At 43.8% G+C, this 17,445-nt stretch overlaps 1 protein-coding gene across 16 annotated transcripts in view; it reads left to right on the top strand.

Moving 5' to 3' along the window:
* The window catches only part of Lpp (LIM domain containing preferred translocation partner in lipoma), a 663,875-nt gene that overhangs the window by 35,524 nt on the left and 610,906 nt on the right, over positions 1–17,445 (top strand). For 6 of the 16 annotated variants that reach the window (XM_046462625.2, XM_046462627.2, XM_058585074.1 and 3 more), the window contains one exon: positions 12,351–12,474. The exons of 7 other annotated variants lie outside the window; for them this stretch is intronic. Coding sequence is in view for 2 of the 9 variants with exons in the window: in XM_058585066.1 (XP_058441049.1) it covers positions 15,966–16,258 (293 nt within the window). In the remaining 7 variants the exon portion in view is untranslated. Of the gene's footprint in view, positions 1–12,350; positions 12,475–15,941; positions 16,259–17,445 lie in introns of those variants that run through there. 3 more of the 16 variants (XM_058585066.1, XM_058585065.1, XM_058585064.1) reach the window with 3 other exon arrangements.

Raw genomic sequence — 17,445 nt, 5'->3', positions numbered from 1 at the left:
AAACTTCTAGGAAGCAGGGGAGTTGCAGGCAAGGGCATCAATGTGTGAAATAGCACAGGGCATATGGCTGAGAGGTTGGGACTTTTAGGATTTTGTCCTCAAGTGATTGTAAGCACAGTGGTAACCCCTAACAGAGCAGGGGAGAAGGAGGAAGAGTGGTGCATCCATTTATACCTTCCCTCAGGGTAGGGAAAAGATCCAAGGAGGAGGGTGAGGCTGTTTTATTTTTATTTTAAATAATGGTTACCACGCACCAGTGTTTGGCAATTTGTAAAATTTTTCTCTAATCTTCCAGCAACTGCATGAAGTAGGAATTTTTATCTTTCATTCATTTTATGGATTAGAAAAGTAGAACTGTGCATGTTTAAGTGACACAAGTGATCACAAAGTCACACAAGTGGCAGGAATAGGATTTGAGCTCAGATGTCAGACTCTAAAGATTGAATGTTCCACACCTAAAACCACTTCACATTTTCATCCTATCCATTTACAAGGTATCTGTGAGGAACAAGGTCTTTTTCCTGCATAGCAATCCAACTGGTAACACACACTGGAGGTGTCAGTAGCCATTTCTGTAAAGTGGGATCAGAAGTTTATGCTCCAAGCATTGCCAGTGCTTAGGGAAGAGGGGACCTCGCTTGGTTCCAGGGCTTTCCAACACTTCGTGCAAGACGGTTCTTGGGAAGATGGATGTTTCAGTCTCCTCTCTGTCCCTGAGACTTGACTTTCACTCTCTTGATACAGCCTCATAGTGATGGCAGAGACAATCTGCTGATCACATGGATCTGCATCTTGCCGGTCTTGTGACAGGGCTTTCTTGGAGTAAATCAGTAACACGGTTCCTGGTTAAGATTTGGCCTATCCTGTGACTATTTTAGGGAAGAATGTGATGATTGTGCTGAGGATAGTTGTTGGTCTGTGTGCCCTTCATATTTCTTACTGTACATTAATACTTTGGTGTTCTGCTCATCCTGCCTCCCCACAAATAAAACCCAGGAAAACAATACCAGCTGAGAGGCAGCAGAGCATGGTGATGAACACAGATCTTGAGAATGAATCCTGGAGTCAGTTCCTGGTGATGCACTATCTAGCTGAAACCAGAGTTTTAAGATGATCCAGGGCTTCTGCTGGCAGTGGGGTCTGCATAAGCTGCCAGTCTCTGCAGCCAAGAAGTGTTGCAGCTCTTAATGATGGTCTGTGCCCTCCAGGGTTGCTGCAGACCTCAGCAGCTCACCATTGATTTCTTCTTTCTGGTTGTTTGGTACTGGGGATTGAACCCAAGGGCACTTAACACTGAGCCACATTCCCAGCCCCTTTTTGTATTTTATTTAGGGGCAGGGTCTTTCTGAGGTACTTAGGGTCTTGCTAAGTTGCTGAGGCTGGCTTTGAACTCATGATCCTCCTACCTCAGCCTCCCATGCTGCTGGGATTACAGGTGTGCACCACTGTACCTGGCATTCTTTCTGGGTTCTTGTGAATTCAAAGAATGAAATCCAGAGACCAGGATTGAGTGTAAGAGTAGGATTTATTCAAAAGCATTGAGAAAGAACTCCCTCAGGGCAAGAGGAAAACTAATAGATTGTGCTAGTGTAGGGAATTTATATAGCACTTGGGTCAAAGCTATTGGTCCAAACTTATGCTCATTAGGGTTTGGAAAAGTACTAATACTGTTGGTCCAAACATGTTAATTAGGGTTTGGAAAAATAATAATAATATAATTGGTTAGCGCCAATCCCTTTCAAGTTTGGTTTACTTCCATTTCCTCCCCATTTCTGGGGAAGCCAGAGTTTGAAGTTGGTGAATCGATCATGCTCACTGGGGGTTCTGGAGCTATACCTTGGGCAAGCCCACCCAGTCTCAGGCCTGCCATGCCTCAGGTCTGTGCCAGCACCTGTACTCCATTCAATCTGCTGTTCTGTTGTGGCTTCTTAGCAGAGCCCAAGAGGCCAGCTGCACAGCTTGGCAGCTGGGGAGCTATGTCACAGCTGTGTCTACCTGTGCCTCAGGTTCCTCATCTATAAAATGGAAACGGTGATAATGGTAGCTGCTTCATAGGGTTGTTGGGAAGGTGAAATGAATTACTATTTGTAAAGTGTATAGAAGATTGCCTGTGTAGGGGCTGGGGTTTTCGTTCAGTGGTAGAGTGCTCGCCTAGCATGCACAAGGCACTGGGTTCAATCCTTGGCACCACATAAATGTAAAATAAAGATATTGTGTCCATCTAATTGCTAGAGATGTTGAACATTAAAAAAAAAATTGCCTATATAGAAAATGTCATGTTTGTTAAACAACAAATTTTTGTAAACTGGCCCTGTCTGCCGCTGCCCTTACATGACATGATATGTCAGTGCATTCAGTTTTTCTTATAGACCTGGCAGGTTAGAGCTCTGACCTCTCTCCTATGTCAGCATGTACAGAGAGTGACATGAGCATATGAGCGGCCTGGTAGAGACTGAATGCGAATGATTGCTCTGCCACAAGCCTCACCAACTGTGGAAAATATGCAGCTGAGGAATACCAAGTGGAACAATAACCTTTCTTTTGCTAGTAGAATAGAACTTGGGTTAAATGACACTTGCAGCTGAGTTTATTTTTAAGGTTTTCCTGGCATTATACTCTATAACCTTTGCATTCATAGCTTTATCTGGCATGATTGGTCAGTGGGTAGTTTTTAAAACCAGCTGGAGTCACAAACAAGGGAACAGGAAAAGATTTGGCTTCTGACCAATGGGGTTCGAAACTCAGCTCTGCAGACCTGATTAAAGTTTATAATATAAGCTGTATGGTGTATATTTATTGCAAGGGAATATGTCTGGGTCCTTATTTCTGCAAAGTGCTTTTGTGTTTTCACTATTTGAGTTTTGCAGTGAGCCTATGAGACATGCAGACTTGGAGTTGTATACCATTTTATGGATGGAGAACTGAGGCTCACTCAGAAGTAAAACATCCTGTTTGAGATCTATTTGAGTGGTAGTTCTTCTGATTAGTGTTTGACAGAATTATTTTGCCCTAAAAAAATTTAGATTGACACAGTTTGTGATTTTTGAAGTGGAAGAATGGAAGTTACAATAAAAAATTAAAAAAAAAAAAGAATGGAAGTTATACTATTAATATTGAGCTACATTAATATTTTGCTTATAACTCAATATTAGAAGCTTAAAATATAGTTGATAGAAGGAAAGAAGCTACAGAGAATTCACCAAGTTTCTTGATGAAGTGACAGTGTATCCATCCAGTCTTGCACTCATTCTTCATTGCATAATTTCATCAATCATTTTATCACATTAAAAAATATATAGCATGCCACGTACCATGCTGAGCCCTGAGTCATCAATGTTAAATCAGAACAATACGGAACAGCTGAATTTAAGTTTTAGTTCAAGTTGATGTGTGCTTTCAGTGTAAAATTCTCACAACCTTTCAAAAAGGCATAGTGCAAAAAAGATCATTAATTTTCTTATGTTAATAACTTATTGACATATTTTGGATATATTGGGTTAAAATAAAACATGATATTAAAAAGAATTTCTTCCCTTTCTTCCTTTTTTAAAAATGTGACTTCTAGGAAATTAACAGTATGGGCATGGCTTGCGTTGTCCCTCTCGTGGACAGACTGGTGGAGAAGCTCTCTGGGTGGTAGAGGAAGTAAGAGCCATGTGGATTTGCCCTGCTCTGATGAGGCATCATCCCTCTTTCCTCCTCCGTTTTGCTTTTGATCTTGGGTCCTCATTTTCTTTTTTAATTTTTTCTTTTTTTGGCAGTGGGGTTTGAACCCAGGGATGCTTAACCACTGAGCCACATCCCCAACCCTTTTAGTTTTATTTAGAGAGGGGGTCTTGCTGCGTTGCTTAGTGCCTTGATAAGTTGCTGAGGCTGGCTTTGAACTCACGATCCTGCTTCCTCAGCCTCTCATGCCACTGGGATCATAGGTGTGCACCACCACCCCGGCTCTTTTGGCTTCTAACCCCTTTCAGTGGGAGGGAACCTGCTCTCAGCAGGTCTGTGAGGCCACAGCTTTTCTCCCTAGCCCTGCCCCTCTCTGGCCTGTGTGATACTATCGCTCTTCACCACCCTGGCTTCTTGGGCATCCTTCATTTGTTCCTTTCCTTTCTGGCCTCTCCTCGAGATCTCTTTGCTGGCTCTTGCTCATCGTGGATGAAGGAAGGCAGAGCTGTGTCTTCAGTCATCTTTATGTGTTTGAGCTCTTCTCATGGTTTCTGACTTCCTGGTTTGGAGCTCCCGACTCATATTTGTGTAACTGCATTTTGGATACTCCTGCTTACCTGAGACCAGCATGCCTTTGGGCATTGTCACATGCCTAGTCACCAAAGCCTGAAAATGGAGTCTTTTTCCCTCACCTTTGCATCCCTCAGAAACTCCTGAGTCAACCATGGCAATGGCTCCTGCTCATCCTTCCTTGACCATTACCACCCCTCCTCAGTTCAGGCCCTCTGCATCTCTTTCCTGAAAGGTCCCCACAACTCTCAGCCACCTTTTCCCCCTAGTCTTTCCCTATCTTTTGCATTCTCTATTCTTCCAAACTGAGATTCCAAATGTGCAAATCTGTTTGTCACGTGCATATCTTTGAAACCCTTCAGTGATTTCTTTGTTAAGGGTAAAATCCAAAATCTTTTGCATGAACTAAAAGACAGAGATGGGACGAGGCAGGGGGTGATCTGGCCTCTGCATTGTCCCACTCTCATCTCACTAATCCATGTGCCCCTGGAATGTATCTGGATTCTCCCCTAGCCTCCATGACTTTACAGTTTTTCCTCATCTGGAACACCGCCCCCTGCCCTCCCAATCAGGGTCCCATGTACCTTTCAAGACTTTGTTCTCATACCCCCTCTAACCCCTGTTACCTCCACTTCTTCCATGTTCGGCTGTTTGTTGAACTTGGCTGCCTTTCCTAGAGGGCAGGAATTATTCTTTTTATTTCTATGTCCTCAAGCGCAAAATAGGCATTTGGGAGTTATTTGTTGAACAAATAAATGTGAAACAATAAAGAGTAAAGAGAAAGCATTGTGGGAGCTGTGATGGAAATTCCAGCCTGGCGGGGTGGGAACAGGGAGGGTCCTGGAGAGGTGGCCCTTGAGCCTGGCCTTCTAGACTGGTGGTATTGAGGTGGGAGGGAACAGAGGAGTCTTTAGTGGCCATCCTCAGTGTGCTGGGTTCTACGGGACACCAGGATATCAAGTAGGCCTGCCCCTCTGCTCAATGCCATCATCACCAGAGTAAAATGAGGGTAATGTCATATGTCCCTTTGGGCTAGTGTCTGTCGTTTGTCCCTAAGCTGGGTTATATAACTCGGGAAAGCCTCGTTCCACCAGCATACAGCTGGCACAGCAGGCAAGGCACCCCAGTCCCTGCATGAGCCACCTTGGAGGAAAGGAATGCAGAATGGTTGCTTGTGTTTGCTTCTTTCCCTCTCCTTCTGAGCTGGTGCAGCCTTTGTGGATAACAGAGAGGTGACCTCAGTAGCCCGAGAAGGAAGAAGCGCAATGAGTCATCTCAGGTCCTAATGAGGTGCATGGGGGACCCTTCCTGAGAATGAGGGTCAAGTGAGGTCGTGCTTTGCCCAGGGTGAGTTTTGCCTTGGGGCTTCAGGCAGCACTGGAGCAGAGCTGAGCTAATTTTACCCACAGGAGCTGACTGTGCTGAAAGGCAGGGCTTATGACATTGGCCTTATCATCCTGTGATGCCCAGAAATCTCCCAAGGTACAACCCCGTTATGTCTGGGCTGCTTTTTTTTTACCCCTTCCAGTTAAATACATTTTTCCATTAGATGTGCATATGGGGAAGAAGAATGCTGAAGTACAGAGAGTTCCAGATTTGGGGAGAAGGCCGTGGAGTTGCATTTTGGTTCTGCGTCTTCCCCTTCCTTAAGAGACATCTGACTATGGGCCAGTTTTCTAATCTCTCTACATTTCCTCATTTGCAAAATAGGACCTAAACCTATGTCCTAAGATTGCTCCCAGGTTGACACACTTGGTGATGCTTAGCTATTACTGCATGTATTCACTGTCTTAGCTGCCTATTCCTAATGTTTCCTAGGAGGAAGGTGTTATTGCTGTCCCTATCCTACACGTAAGGAAACATGCACAAGGAGATTAGGAAACTTGCCTTAGGCCACCAGTGAGCACTGACGGAGTTGGGGAAATGGACCCAGGCCAGAAATTCCAGGGACCACACTCTTAACCACAGTACCTTGTATCCTGAAATGATAAAGCTTTTGGCCTCTGCTTAGTATTTTCTAACCACCTTCTGTGTATGAGGCCTTGGGCTCCACGTTGAGTAAGAAAGCAGAGAAATTGTGTTCTTTACAGAATTGAGCTTGCAGTTGGAAGCCCCCAGGTCAGCCCCGGGGTTCAATGGTAGATGTAGTTTAGTATGGAGTGACCCTTAGCCATTCTCTCTTCTCATCTTCACAAGCCCTTCAACAATCAGTCATTATCATACCTATCTTACAGATGAGCAAACAGAGACCTATAACATTCTTCCTCACATTTTCTGAGTAGGCACAGAGCAGACCCAAGGCTGTTTGGTCTGTTTATATTTATCTCTTTTTCTCCATTAACTGTGCTGCCTCCCAAGTTGTTATTGTCACAGAATCCGCAACCCCTTTCTTCCTGCCCCTGGCAGCCTGGAGAAACTAGTGTCCATGAAGAACATGGTCATCAGTTAAGGAAGGTAGGTCTGTGTGATAACAGAAAGGTAGAAACAAAGGGATGAACTTGTTCCAGTTTTTCTTTGCTGTGTAACAAATTACCCCCAAACTCCCTAGCATATAACAACCATTTATTATGGTCATGTATTTTCTGGGTCAGAAGTTTGAACAGAGCTAAGCAGGGATGGCTTCTCTCTACAAGGCTGGAAGACTTGAAAATGGGTGCTAGAAGCATCTGAATGCTCACTCTCACGTCAGCTGAGATGTTATCCATGTCAGAACATCTCTGTGTTGTCTCTCCAAGTGGCTTAGAGTTCAACGTAACTTTCTCATAGCATGGTGGCTGGTTTCCAAGAGCAAACCTTAAAAGGGTGGGAGAGAGAGAGACAGAGGCAGAGAGAACGAAAAAAAATCCAAGAGTGAGTGCTAGCAGGTGTCAGGTAGAAGCTGGATCTCTGCATTGTACTCCATTGTTTCCAGGGAAGGGGAAATAGAGTCCACATCTCACTGCAGTGGCAGAATTCCATAAGAGCATGTCAGGCTGGACATACTGCTGGGGGTATGTTTAAAATCCACAGTGTGCCAAGGCCCCTTTTGGCTAAGGAGAACAGAGAGGGGAACAGACTTTTCTGGAGTCCTGTGTTGTGGGCTATGCAGAGTGAGATGGGTCAAACATGAAGCAAGCAATGCCTTTGAGGTGCAAATCTGGAAAACAAAGACGCCAAGCTAGGAATTCTCAGGAAAATGTCAGTCCTTAGGCTATGTGGTGTTTCATTATATGTGGATTAGAGTTTCCGCTAACTATAAACTAGTTTGTACAATTAGGATTAGCTTAGTAACCTATTAATTATTTCACTTTGAGAGTTCTAGGTCCGTTTGTCTCATTATAGTCAAGTGAGATTTTTTTTTTTTTTCTTCACAGAGGCAGGAGAGAAAGTCTTAAATAGGTATAGACAGACATGGGTTTGGGGCAGATGAGAAATAAAGGAATGGATGGATGATTATTAATGGGTTCATTTCTTTTTTCTCCTCCTGTATCAGGAATAAGACTAGGAAAGGCAGTCCATGTAATTTAAGTGGAAAGGGAATGATTCAGGGAAAGAGGTGCTAACAAAATAGGCTGCAGCAGTGGGGGTCAGCATTTAGTCCATAGCCTTGATCCAGGCAGAAGGAAGATGGGATTAGGAAGCCCCTGCTGAAACCTCTGCCGCTTGCCTCATCAACCCGAGTTGGGGACTGGGCATTGGACTGCCACATGGAGTGGCTTTTTGACTCTTACCACTCCATGCTGTAGATTGCTAGTAGAAATAGTAGCAAGACGATTTAGCTTCATCTCCACCTTCTTCTAACCAGGCTGAGAATCAGGGCATTTCATGTAGGGTGACTGTGTTCTAGTGAATCTCCATTAGAGTAGTACCACCTTTTTAAGGGCATTTGAAAGTGTGACAGGTAATTTTTTGTTGTCTCAGTCCCTGGAAGCCAGGCCACCACATTGGCATTTAGAGGTTATGGCCAGGGATACATGAGACATACAGATAAATAACTGCTTTTCTCCAAAGGGCAATTTCTCTCCTGCTAATAACTACTAATAGGCCTTGGAATATGTTTGCAATATGGATATTTGTTTTTGGGGGTGGAGAAGTAGCAGGTCAAACAAAGGGGACAGCATGAACTAAGAGTTTATACAGATAAATAACTGCTTTTCTCCAAAGGGCAATTTCTCTCCTGCTAATAACTACTAATAGGCCTTGGAATATGTTTGCAATATGGATATTTGTTTTTGGGGGTGGAGAAGTAGCAGGTCAAACAAAGGGGACAGCATGAACTAAGAGTTCAGTCTGAGTAAAGCAGACAATGTGTGCTGAGTTGTAGGGGGAGTGGTTTATGATGGGAATAAGTTGGGTGTGGGTTGTGAAGAAACCTGAACTATTAAATAAAGTCCCTGGATTAACTTTGTTGCCATTGGTAAGACACTTCAGAATTGGAGCAGGGTCCTGGAGATACAAACCTAGCCTAATGTAATCACCATGTACCATCAATTATGAGTTCTCCTTCTCCCTTCAATTATGTTTTTGAATGAGTGAATGCTCCAGTTAATCTGTGGTTTATAGGAGTTGGACTGCTTGATACCTGGGTTTTGTAAGATCTAGGATCCTGTGGTCTTGAAAGTCCTGGCAGTCAGCTTTTGGACTTTTGAAGAATACACAGAGAGGGCAGGGTGGCAGATACTGTCTGCATATCCCATTAAGATTATTGTTGTTAGGTGTCAGCTGTAGAGAAGCAATGACCTAAGAATCTTGAAGGACAGAGGATTCTTCCATGGACCTTCCTGGTGGAGCTCCTAGGCCAGGAAGCATGCAGGGGAAAACTGTGTTCACATTAGTGCTCTTGCATCTTGAGCTTATTATTAATTGCCAATCAAACCAGCAATTTGCTGACAAGGTTCATGCGCTGTGACCATGACTGCAGTTGTTCTTGGGAGCAGCTTGCTGGTCTGCATGGAGATGGCTGCTGCACAATGTTCCTGGTGCTGTCCTGTAGGGTCGTGGTGGCCTTTTGACATCAGGGTCAGTTCTTCTTCCTTCTTTTCACATGGGCTTTGGAGGTTGGAAGGGGAAGCTCGGTGATGAACTGGGCAATCATATATAGCATGCGAGACATTTCCTTGTTAGTTTCTCTCTAGGGTGGCATTTCTCAAGTCTTTGAGGTGGGAGAGAAAGGGTATATGAATGTGCAGAGTGACTTGAGAACTTACTTTCTGTGGATGGAGAAACTGGTTCAGAGAAGGAAAGTGATTTGCCCAGGGTCATGTGGTGAGCTTGCCTCTGGCCAGCAAGGCACCTTTAGAGCAGGCTTAAATTACACCCTGCTATGGGGGAGAGCGTGCAGAGGCTCTGGAGCCAAAGGCTGGCATGTGGCTTCCAGCTCAGCCACTTACTATAAAATTTGTAAAATGAGTACCTTGATTATATCTGATAATAAACATTCAAATAGGTGAGGCATAGGAAAAGCATCGTTAACTACAAAGAAATGTACAAATATTCTTATGGTGATCTGGATGCTTATGGCTGATAAATGGTAGGACCATCTTCAGAGAAAGGATAGGTCAGTGGGAACACCACTGACCACACCCCAATCACAGAGCACCCCCAAGGGGTGCAGAGCTCATTGTACCAGCAAGAGATTTTGTACCTGTGAAATCTGTTCTGTACAATATCTTGGTGAGATGGAAAATGGGATTGTTCTCATCCTGATTTTGCAGATAAGGAAATTGAAGGTCATAGAACAGAAGGGATTTCTGAAGCCACACAGCTAGTTGCGTGGAAGCTGGGAGTGGGGATGCTGAGACCTCGAGCAGTGATTTTTTTTTTTTTTTTTCTCTCAAACTCCTTTTTCACCTTCCTCTGTTCCTCCATTTGTTGTTATTCCAGAGATTCCAGACACAAACTGTAAGACTTTGGGATGCAAAATGTGTTGCTCTCAGTAATTCTTTGTGGCTGGTCGTGCTGTTTGTTCAGGTTGAACACGTCCAGAAGAGCAAGGGAACAAAGAAATGGGCCCCTGTTGCTAGCTGAGCATCTTTGCCCTACCTGCCTTTCCATATGCAAGCTAAAATATATTTATAGATGGGTGATCATAATGTAGCATTTATTGTAGCAATCTGCTAACCAGTTTACTAAACTGGTTAATTCCCATAGAAGCCTTTTGGGGTAGATAACCAATAATATCTTCTCTTTTACAAGTGAGAAAACGGGTTTAGAGAGATTAAATAATTTGCTTGAGAGAACATAGGTCATAAATAGACTGTAATCTAGATTTTCTAATTGGAGACCTCCCTCTTCTCTGCTACAACCTATCCACATTGCCTGTCTCACAAGTAACAGTGTAGAGCTGCTGTTAAGCAGGTACATTGCAGACCTTGGAGTTACTGGAATTGGAGCCCAAGGTACTTTGAAGAGCATAGAAGGCTGATGGTTTTCAAGTCACGCTACCCTGAGCCTGAGAGACTCCAGGAGTAGCCTTGGGGTTGGGGTGCCAAAAGAGGTGAGAAGTGGAGGGGAGAAGGGGAACGCTAAATAGCTGAGAAGGAAAAATTTTGCTGGTAGGAAAAAAAAGTTCAAAACCATTGTGGTAGCCCAGTACCTCTTTTTATTAAGATAGAGTCGCTTGACACAAGCCACAGGCTGTGCCTGGTCCTCGGGCTGAGATTCCCCCAGCCTAGAATTCCTCATTTAACTCTGTGGCATTTTGTTAGAAGCATCTCCTTTATCTCAAGTTTCCATCTTTTTTCTTTTCTAAGGAAAAGTTTGTTCTGTCGAGTTACATCTGAGACCACTGGTGGACCAGTGGGAGGTTCAGGTTCTGAGTAGCTGCACAACCTGCAGGCTACCCCATGTGCAAGGTCATTGACCTGCATCTGTCAACCTGGCTGTGTCTTCCATTTGGACCCTGGGAACCTTGCTGAGATTGGTTCAATTTCTGTGCAAAGATGTGTTGAAATTATAGCCAGTATTGCGTTATTTTACTGCCCTAATTTCCAAAGACATTGTCCATGTAAATATGTGCAACTATTACATGTCCACTGTGTGCATGTTGCTGAGAACCAAGTCAGAGTTCCTGATGATGAGGACCTGGAGGGAAGACATCAGCAAATAAGTTTTGTCAATTATTTTTGGAGACAGTTATGTTTGTTATATATGTTTATTATGCATGTTAGTTATGGGAAGAGGATTTCATCTCATACAAATAAAATGGGCAGAATCTGATCAAGGGGAAGAAGACAGATGATAGTCTAGAATTGTAAGGGGTTGAGTTTGTACTGTGGGTTGGTTAGTTCTGGGCTCTCGCACTTACTGTTTTTGGAACTTATATACTTTTCCTTTTCTTTAAGCTTCATCCTTATCTGTGATATGGTTATGAGACTGCACAGCTCAGAGGGGATTAAATGAGATAGTATATGTTGAGTAAACATTCATTAAATTGTAAACATTCATTAAATTGTAATTATTACTGCTATTAGTTGGCAATGAGTAGTTCATTATTTTTTAACTTCATCAGTGGTGTGATCAGAGTTTTGATTCTCAATACTCTGCTTTTACAGTCACCTCAGCCCACAATATTAAACTTCAGTTCATGTTTCTAGCATCCGCTGTTTCGGCAACCATCTGCACCTTTCTCACTAGTGGCCCACCATCCTCAGAACTTGGCTCGAGCCTTTTTTTTTTTTTTTTTTTTCCATGGACATAGCTTCTCACTGCCTGGGTTCCCTCTGATCCTTTCCCTCTGTCCCTGCCCTGCCCTGCCCTCTTTTAATACCTATCCCCAAAGTAACGGGCCACTGGGAGGGAAGTCACAGAACTCAAGAGGTTCTCCACATCTTGTCCTCCATCACATTCAGTCTCCATCTTGCAGGAGGTCTGTGAGCTCTTTGAAGTTATGTGCATCTCACAGACCTTTTTGCTGTAGTATCCCTGGGGATCCAAGTGCATACACATAGTAGGCACATGTCTCTGCAATAAATTAATGTAGTGCCTTTCTTGTATGTTCAGCACATGGAAGAAAATGATAAAATGCAAACCAGAAAACAGTCATCATTGAGCTGTGTGCTCCTCAGCCTTGGGAATGAATTTCTGGGGAAGATCCGGCCTTCCATAAATGACAGCAGTGACTTGGCTCTTTGCAGGGATTGAAGAGATTCTTGACAACTAGCGCTTTAGGAGAGGCCTGAAGGAAGCCAGAACAGCCTTTTTGTACTCTCAGGGCTCCTTGGGAACCCCTGGCCCAGGTGATCTCCCGCAAGACCTCTGGTACGTAAATGAGCCTCATCTGCGGTTCAGCCTGCTGCCTGGGATGCCAAAATTCCAGATTGAACCTCCATGAACTGGGCTGGGAAGCTTAATGGATTGGAGATTACTATCATTTTGGTATCTGCAGCTTGAAATATCTTGTGCCCTTGATTAATTCATGCTTGGGCGCTTCCTCGTGTTCTCTGGTAAATAGCTATTTACTGTACATTTATTTCCCCATGGGCTTATTTCAGAGAGACTGGAGCCTGTGTTTCTAACAGCTTCTCCAAGGAAAACATGGAAGGCCACTTTTCTGGAACTGAGAATCTCAGGGGGTCTTCCAAATGTCCATCTCTATTACCTCTTTTTGGCCCAGCGTTTGCTTTTAGCTGAAAGGGGAGATTTTTGTCTTGAGCTGTCCTGTAGCCATATGTGACTTGGAGTTTGAAAATCTGACAGCTGCTGCTGAGCTTTGAAGTGCAAGAGTGAGCATCATGTAGACATAACCCTGCCGAACTTCAGATCATTCTCCTGTAATTCCCAGAGCCTTCATGTTTCTTTGTCTTGTGAATGACCTCACTGTTTTTTGTATTTGTAATGGAATGCACAGTCATTTACAAGTAATCACACAATAATCCCTTACACTTTTATAATGCCTTACCCTTTTCCACAGGGCTTTCTCTCTCATTATCTCATTTGATCCTTATAACCACTCGGGGGGGGGGGAGGAAGAGTCGCTCTTTTAATCTCTAATTTTCAGGTGTACAAACTGAGGTTGAGAAAAGTTAAACAGTTAGCCAGAGGTCAAATGGTGTGGAGCAGAATTGGAACTTGAATCTCAAGTAGTCCAGCTGGTAAACCCAAGCTCTTTGTGTGTGTGTGTGTCTGTGTGTGTTCTTTTCACCTCTTCCTGTTGGTGTGACCTTGAGAGTATACTTAACTTCTCTGATCCTCAGTGTTCCTGATACTATCCCTAAAGGGAGTTGTCAGTGAGAATTAAATGAGACTGTGTGGGAAAGCATTTAATGCAAGGGAAAGCATACCATTAGTGTCAGGCATTGTTTTCACTACATGAAGGTTGAATTCAAATACTGTGTTAGAATAGTGGATGAAAGGAATGTTTCCCCCCTTTTGTTAAAAAAAAAAAAAAACACTGAGGTCCAGAATTGTGCTAGAGTCATTAGAGATCACAGGCTTCCAACCCTGTGATTAGCAAATTGACCCTGCTGCTTTACTTTCGGATCCTGAGAATCATGTTGGCAAGACCTCTTTTCCTACAGGTCTCTCATTTCTCTCTTACTGTTTTGTCTTTGGAACACCTTTGTATCCCGTGGACAGTTTTAGGTCTGGCAGCTCTGGAGTGCAGTAGTGGGGAGGTGGGAATGGGATCTTCATCTCTGAGCTGCATCCACTAAAGGCGGGATCATGGCACTGTAGATGCCATGGTAGAGGTAGATGAACAACTGTTCTCCAAGGTCAATCTTATTTAGCTTTCTCACTAGTACATGTGACTGGATTTTACAGAATATATCTCATGAGTGCACGTGGCTAGCAGGACGAATGCTGAATGGGTTGCTTAGCAGTAACACATTGGAAAACCCCAAAAAGACTGTATTTCAAGTTGGCAGCAAATGCAAGAGGAGTCAGCAGTGTGGTGTGGTCAGGAGAACAGCAGGAGTGATTGAGGGATAAAATCTGGGAGAGCTTTGTTTCTGTATATGTATTCACCTATGAAAATTCCAAACCAATGAAACAAGCATTGGTTGACATATGGTCCTAAGAGGCAGAATGAGGAGCAGGAGGTTGAAGGCCAGGGAACCAGATTTTGGCTCCATATAAGGAAGAACGTTCTGGTGGAAAGATGGAATTAGCAGCTGCAGGAGATAATGATCTCTGCCTCACAGAGACCTCAGGGATACCATGGGGGGATTCATAAACAGGCATCGGGCCAGAAGCATTGGGCCAGGAGGAAGAGAGGCACACATATCTGAAGGAAAGTGAAGAGTCCCTTTGTAGATGTGGAAACTGAACTCCAAATATTTGCAAAATGGAGGGTAAATGTAGAGTCTTTCATTCTGGTTTTTATATCCATCCCTGTGACTCACCCCTTGGATCTTGGGTTTTAGAGCTTCCAGGTGCTATGCAACTATTTTCTGTAGAATATGCTCCTTATATTGGGAGGAACTCGGGATTCCTGGGAGAACGAAGACCATTCCTTTACTGTCTTCCACCTACCTCCTAGGCCCCCTGGGAGGGTTGCAGTGTCTAGTATTATTTCTGTACTAGTATTTGTGTACTTTTGGCGTGTGGTGGAAGGTTCTTTGACCCGGTTTCCTTACCTATCTTAATGGTCACTTGTATTTGTTAATTTGTTAAACATGCGATAAGTGAGATATATTTGTGTGTGACCTACTTGTTAAAATATTAAAAAAGTAATCAAATTAGTGTGTGATGACAATTTAGATAGAACAACTAGAAACTGCTTTAAGAGCACATAGTTGGATAATTTGGGGATATCTACCCAATTTGTGGATGAATACCTGTAAGCCACAAGGGAAGAACTGACTGGGACAACGTCAGGATGAGTGACTTTCTGGGGTTTAGGGCTTGGGTCCCCTCACTCCCTGCCCAGTGCTGTTTGTTGATTGAAGACTCCCTGGGGTGAGAACCCCTGTAGGTATAAGAGCCAGGAAAAGGGAAAGGATGCTGAAAAATGGCCCATCTGAGCCTGAGAAAACCTTTACAACCAAGAGTAGAGCAAGATCACCCCAAGACAGAGAGCCATGGGGAAGCCAAGAAATGGTAGTTGGGTTCCCCTCTCTGGGTAGACCCCTGCTTCCTCTCACGTCTGTTTCTCCTCATCCCTCCCCCCTCCCCCTCCTTCCCTCTTTCTCATTCTTTCTCTTCACTCTGGAGTCATTTTTAGATGAGATTCATTCCTGACTGGCTTCACTGGTTCAACTTACTCCTAGAACACTTCATGGGATCTCAAGGTCAGAATTAATTTTACGAATTAAACTGGGCAACTCACAGTCCTCTGTCCAACAACAACAAAGTTCTGTTGATAGTCTGGTTTTATTCTGCAACCTCAAGCCTGCTGTCTGCTCCGTGAAGAACTCATACTGTTCTAAATTCCCAAGAGAGTCAGGGATAGGTCCTGTTGTTACTCCTTTCAGTGCCCTATGTACCATGGACTAGGTTCCTGGCAACCAGCTCAGGGGCATCACTGAAAATGCTGCCTCCTTCCCTGGATGAGTAAATTTATTTCATATTGTTGCATTTTGGATGGTCCCATGCCTAAGGTGAATTTAAAGCCTTCAAACCAATCACTTCCTTGAGGCTTTCTCCTGTGGCAGGACGGTGTATGGAATTGTTGAGACTCCCCTTCTGTGGGGGTTAATAATTTACTCTAAGTAAAGAATTCTGTCTTCAGTGGGGCATGTTCTTCAAATGCCAGAGGAGAGAAGGGTGATTTTTCTGACATCCTCTAGCCTGCTTCTCCATATTTGGAAATGTTTACCCACCACACTGATCTATTGGAAGAGAAGGTGGTGACTCAGGGTTTAGGAGAAGCAGGATTTGAATTCTTGTTTCCAGAAACAAAGTCGCCCCCCTCCCCCTGTCCTGCCCTGCCCCCTCCATTCCTCTGCCCCTTGTTCTGGAGGTTGAGGAGAGAATGTCTCAGTTCTGCTCCCCTCAGGCTTCGGGACCACCTCCTGGCTGTGTCCTGTTCTGGGACTGAGGGCCTGGGAGAGGGAGTGAGGGACAACAGAAGGCAGCAGCCTGTGGGGCCTGACCTCCTTCCGTGAGTACATGGTGTTTCTGCCTGGGACTCAGGGCTTGCTTGCATGGTGATGGGAGATATTGCTGGGAATGCCGGCTGTTTTAATTTGGGGTGTGGACAGCTGCTTTCCCAGGAGAGTACTTCTCACAGTGGGACTAAGAAAAGGAATCTGCCTGAGGAAAACTTTGATTTGTATTTAAAAAAAAAAACATGAGACGGATATTTCCTCCCACCTGAGGCCTGGCTTAAGTTGGGTAGAAAGGTAACTTGGAAGTATTGTGTGTCTGATCACCAGGGCTAGAGCATCCAGACAAGAGATGTTTGTAGACACAATCAGAAGGGGTGGTTTTATGTTGAAAAACAGTTATGGTTGGAATTAAGAGAATTCACAATGTGTGTAGCATTTGTGTGGTATCCAGGGTCTGGAATGAACACCTTGCATGTGAGACATTGTGTAGATTTGATGGGTTGTCAGAGTTGGAAGGAGGCTGAGAGGTTATTGGTCCATCTGTCTTATTTTACAATGTGATAAGGGGCGGAGCAGCCCAGGGAGCCTGGCGAACTTTCCCCAGAGACCCATGGCTAATTAGGTGGGACTGGAACCCGGACCTCCCAATTCATTGTTCTTCCACCAGACTAAGCTGTTGTCCAGACAAGGCAGAGGAGGATGCCCATTTACAGATGAGGAAATTGAGAGATGCTAGACTTATCCACACTTACTGATCTAGTTGGTGAGAAATTGAGGACTAGAGCCTACTTCTCTTAGTTCACACCTCTTTTCATTGGTGATATGGGCTTAGATGTCTGAATTTGTTTCTGCCTTTGTTTTTTTATTTTTAATTATTATTATTTTTAATTTATACATGACAGCGGAATGCATTACAATTCTTATTACACATATAGAGCACAATTTTTCATATCTCTGGTTGTACACAAAGTATATTCACACCAATTCATGTCTTCATACATGTACTTTGGATAATAATGTCCATCACATTCCACCATTAAATTTTACTCTTTTTTCTTCTTTGGTTTCTGTTTAACTTTTTCTTTTGTCAGTGTTGTTTAATGTGACCTTCTCATCTCCCTTGCTGCCTGTCTTTTCTTTCCCCAAAGGAGGTGACAGCTTGTCCAAAAGGCAAGACTGAATAGTGTAGACTTTTATTTCTGTTTCATCTGTGGCAGTGAAAATTATGCATAGGCCTTGA

The sequence above is a fragment of the Marmota monax genome, unplaced genomic scaffold (assembly GCF_021218885.2).
Source record: "Marmota monax isolate L192 unplaced genomic scaffold, Marmota_monax_Labrador192_F-V1.1 WCK01_AAM20220418_F8-fsc00100, whole genome shotgun sequence".
Taxonomy (NCBI): Eukaryota; Metazoa; Chordata; class Mammalia; order Rodentia; family Sciuridae; genus Marmota; species Marmota monax.
The sequence above is the reverse complement of the archived record's forward strand: the minus strand, read 5'-3'. Positions and strand labels throughout refer to the sequence as shown.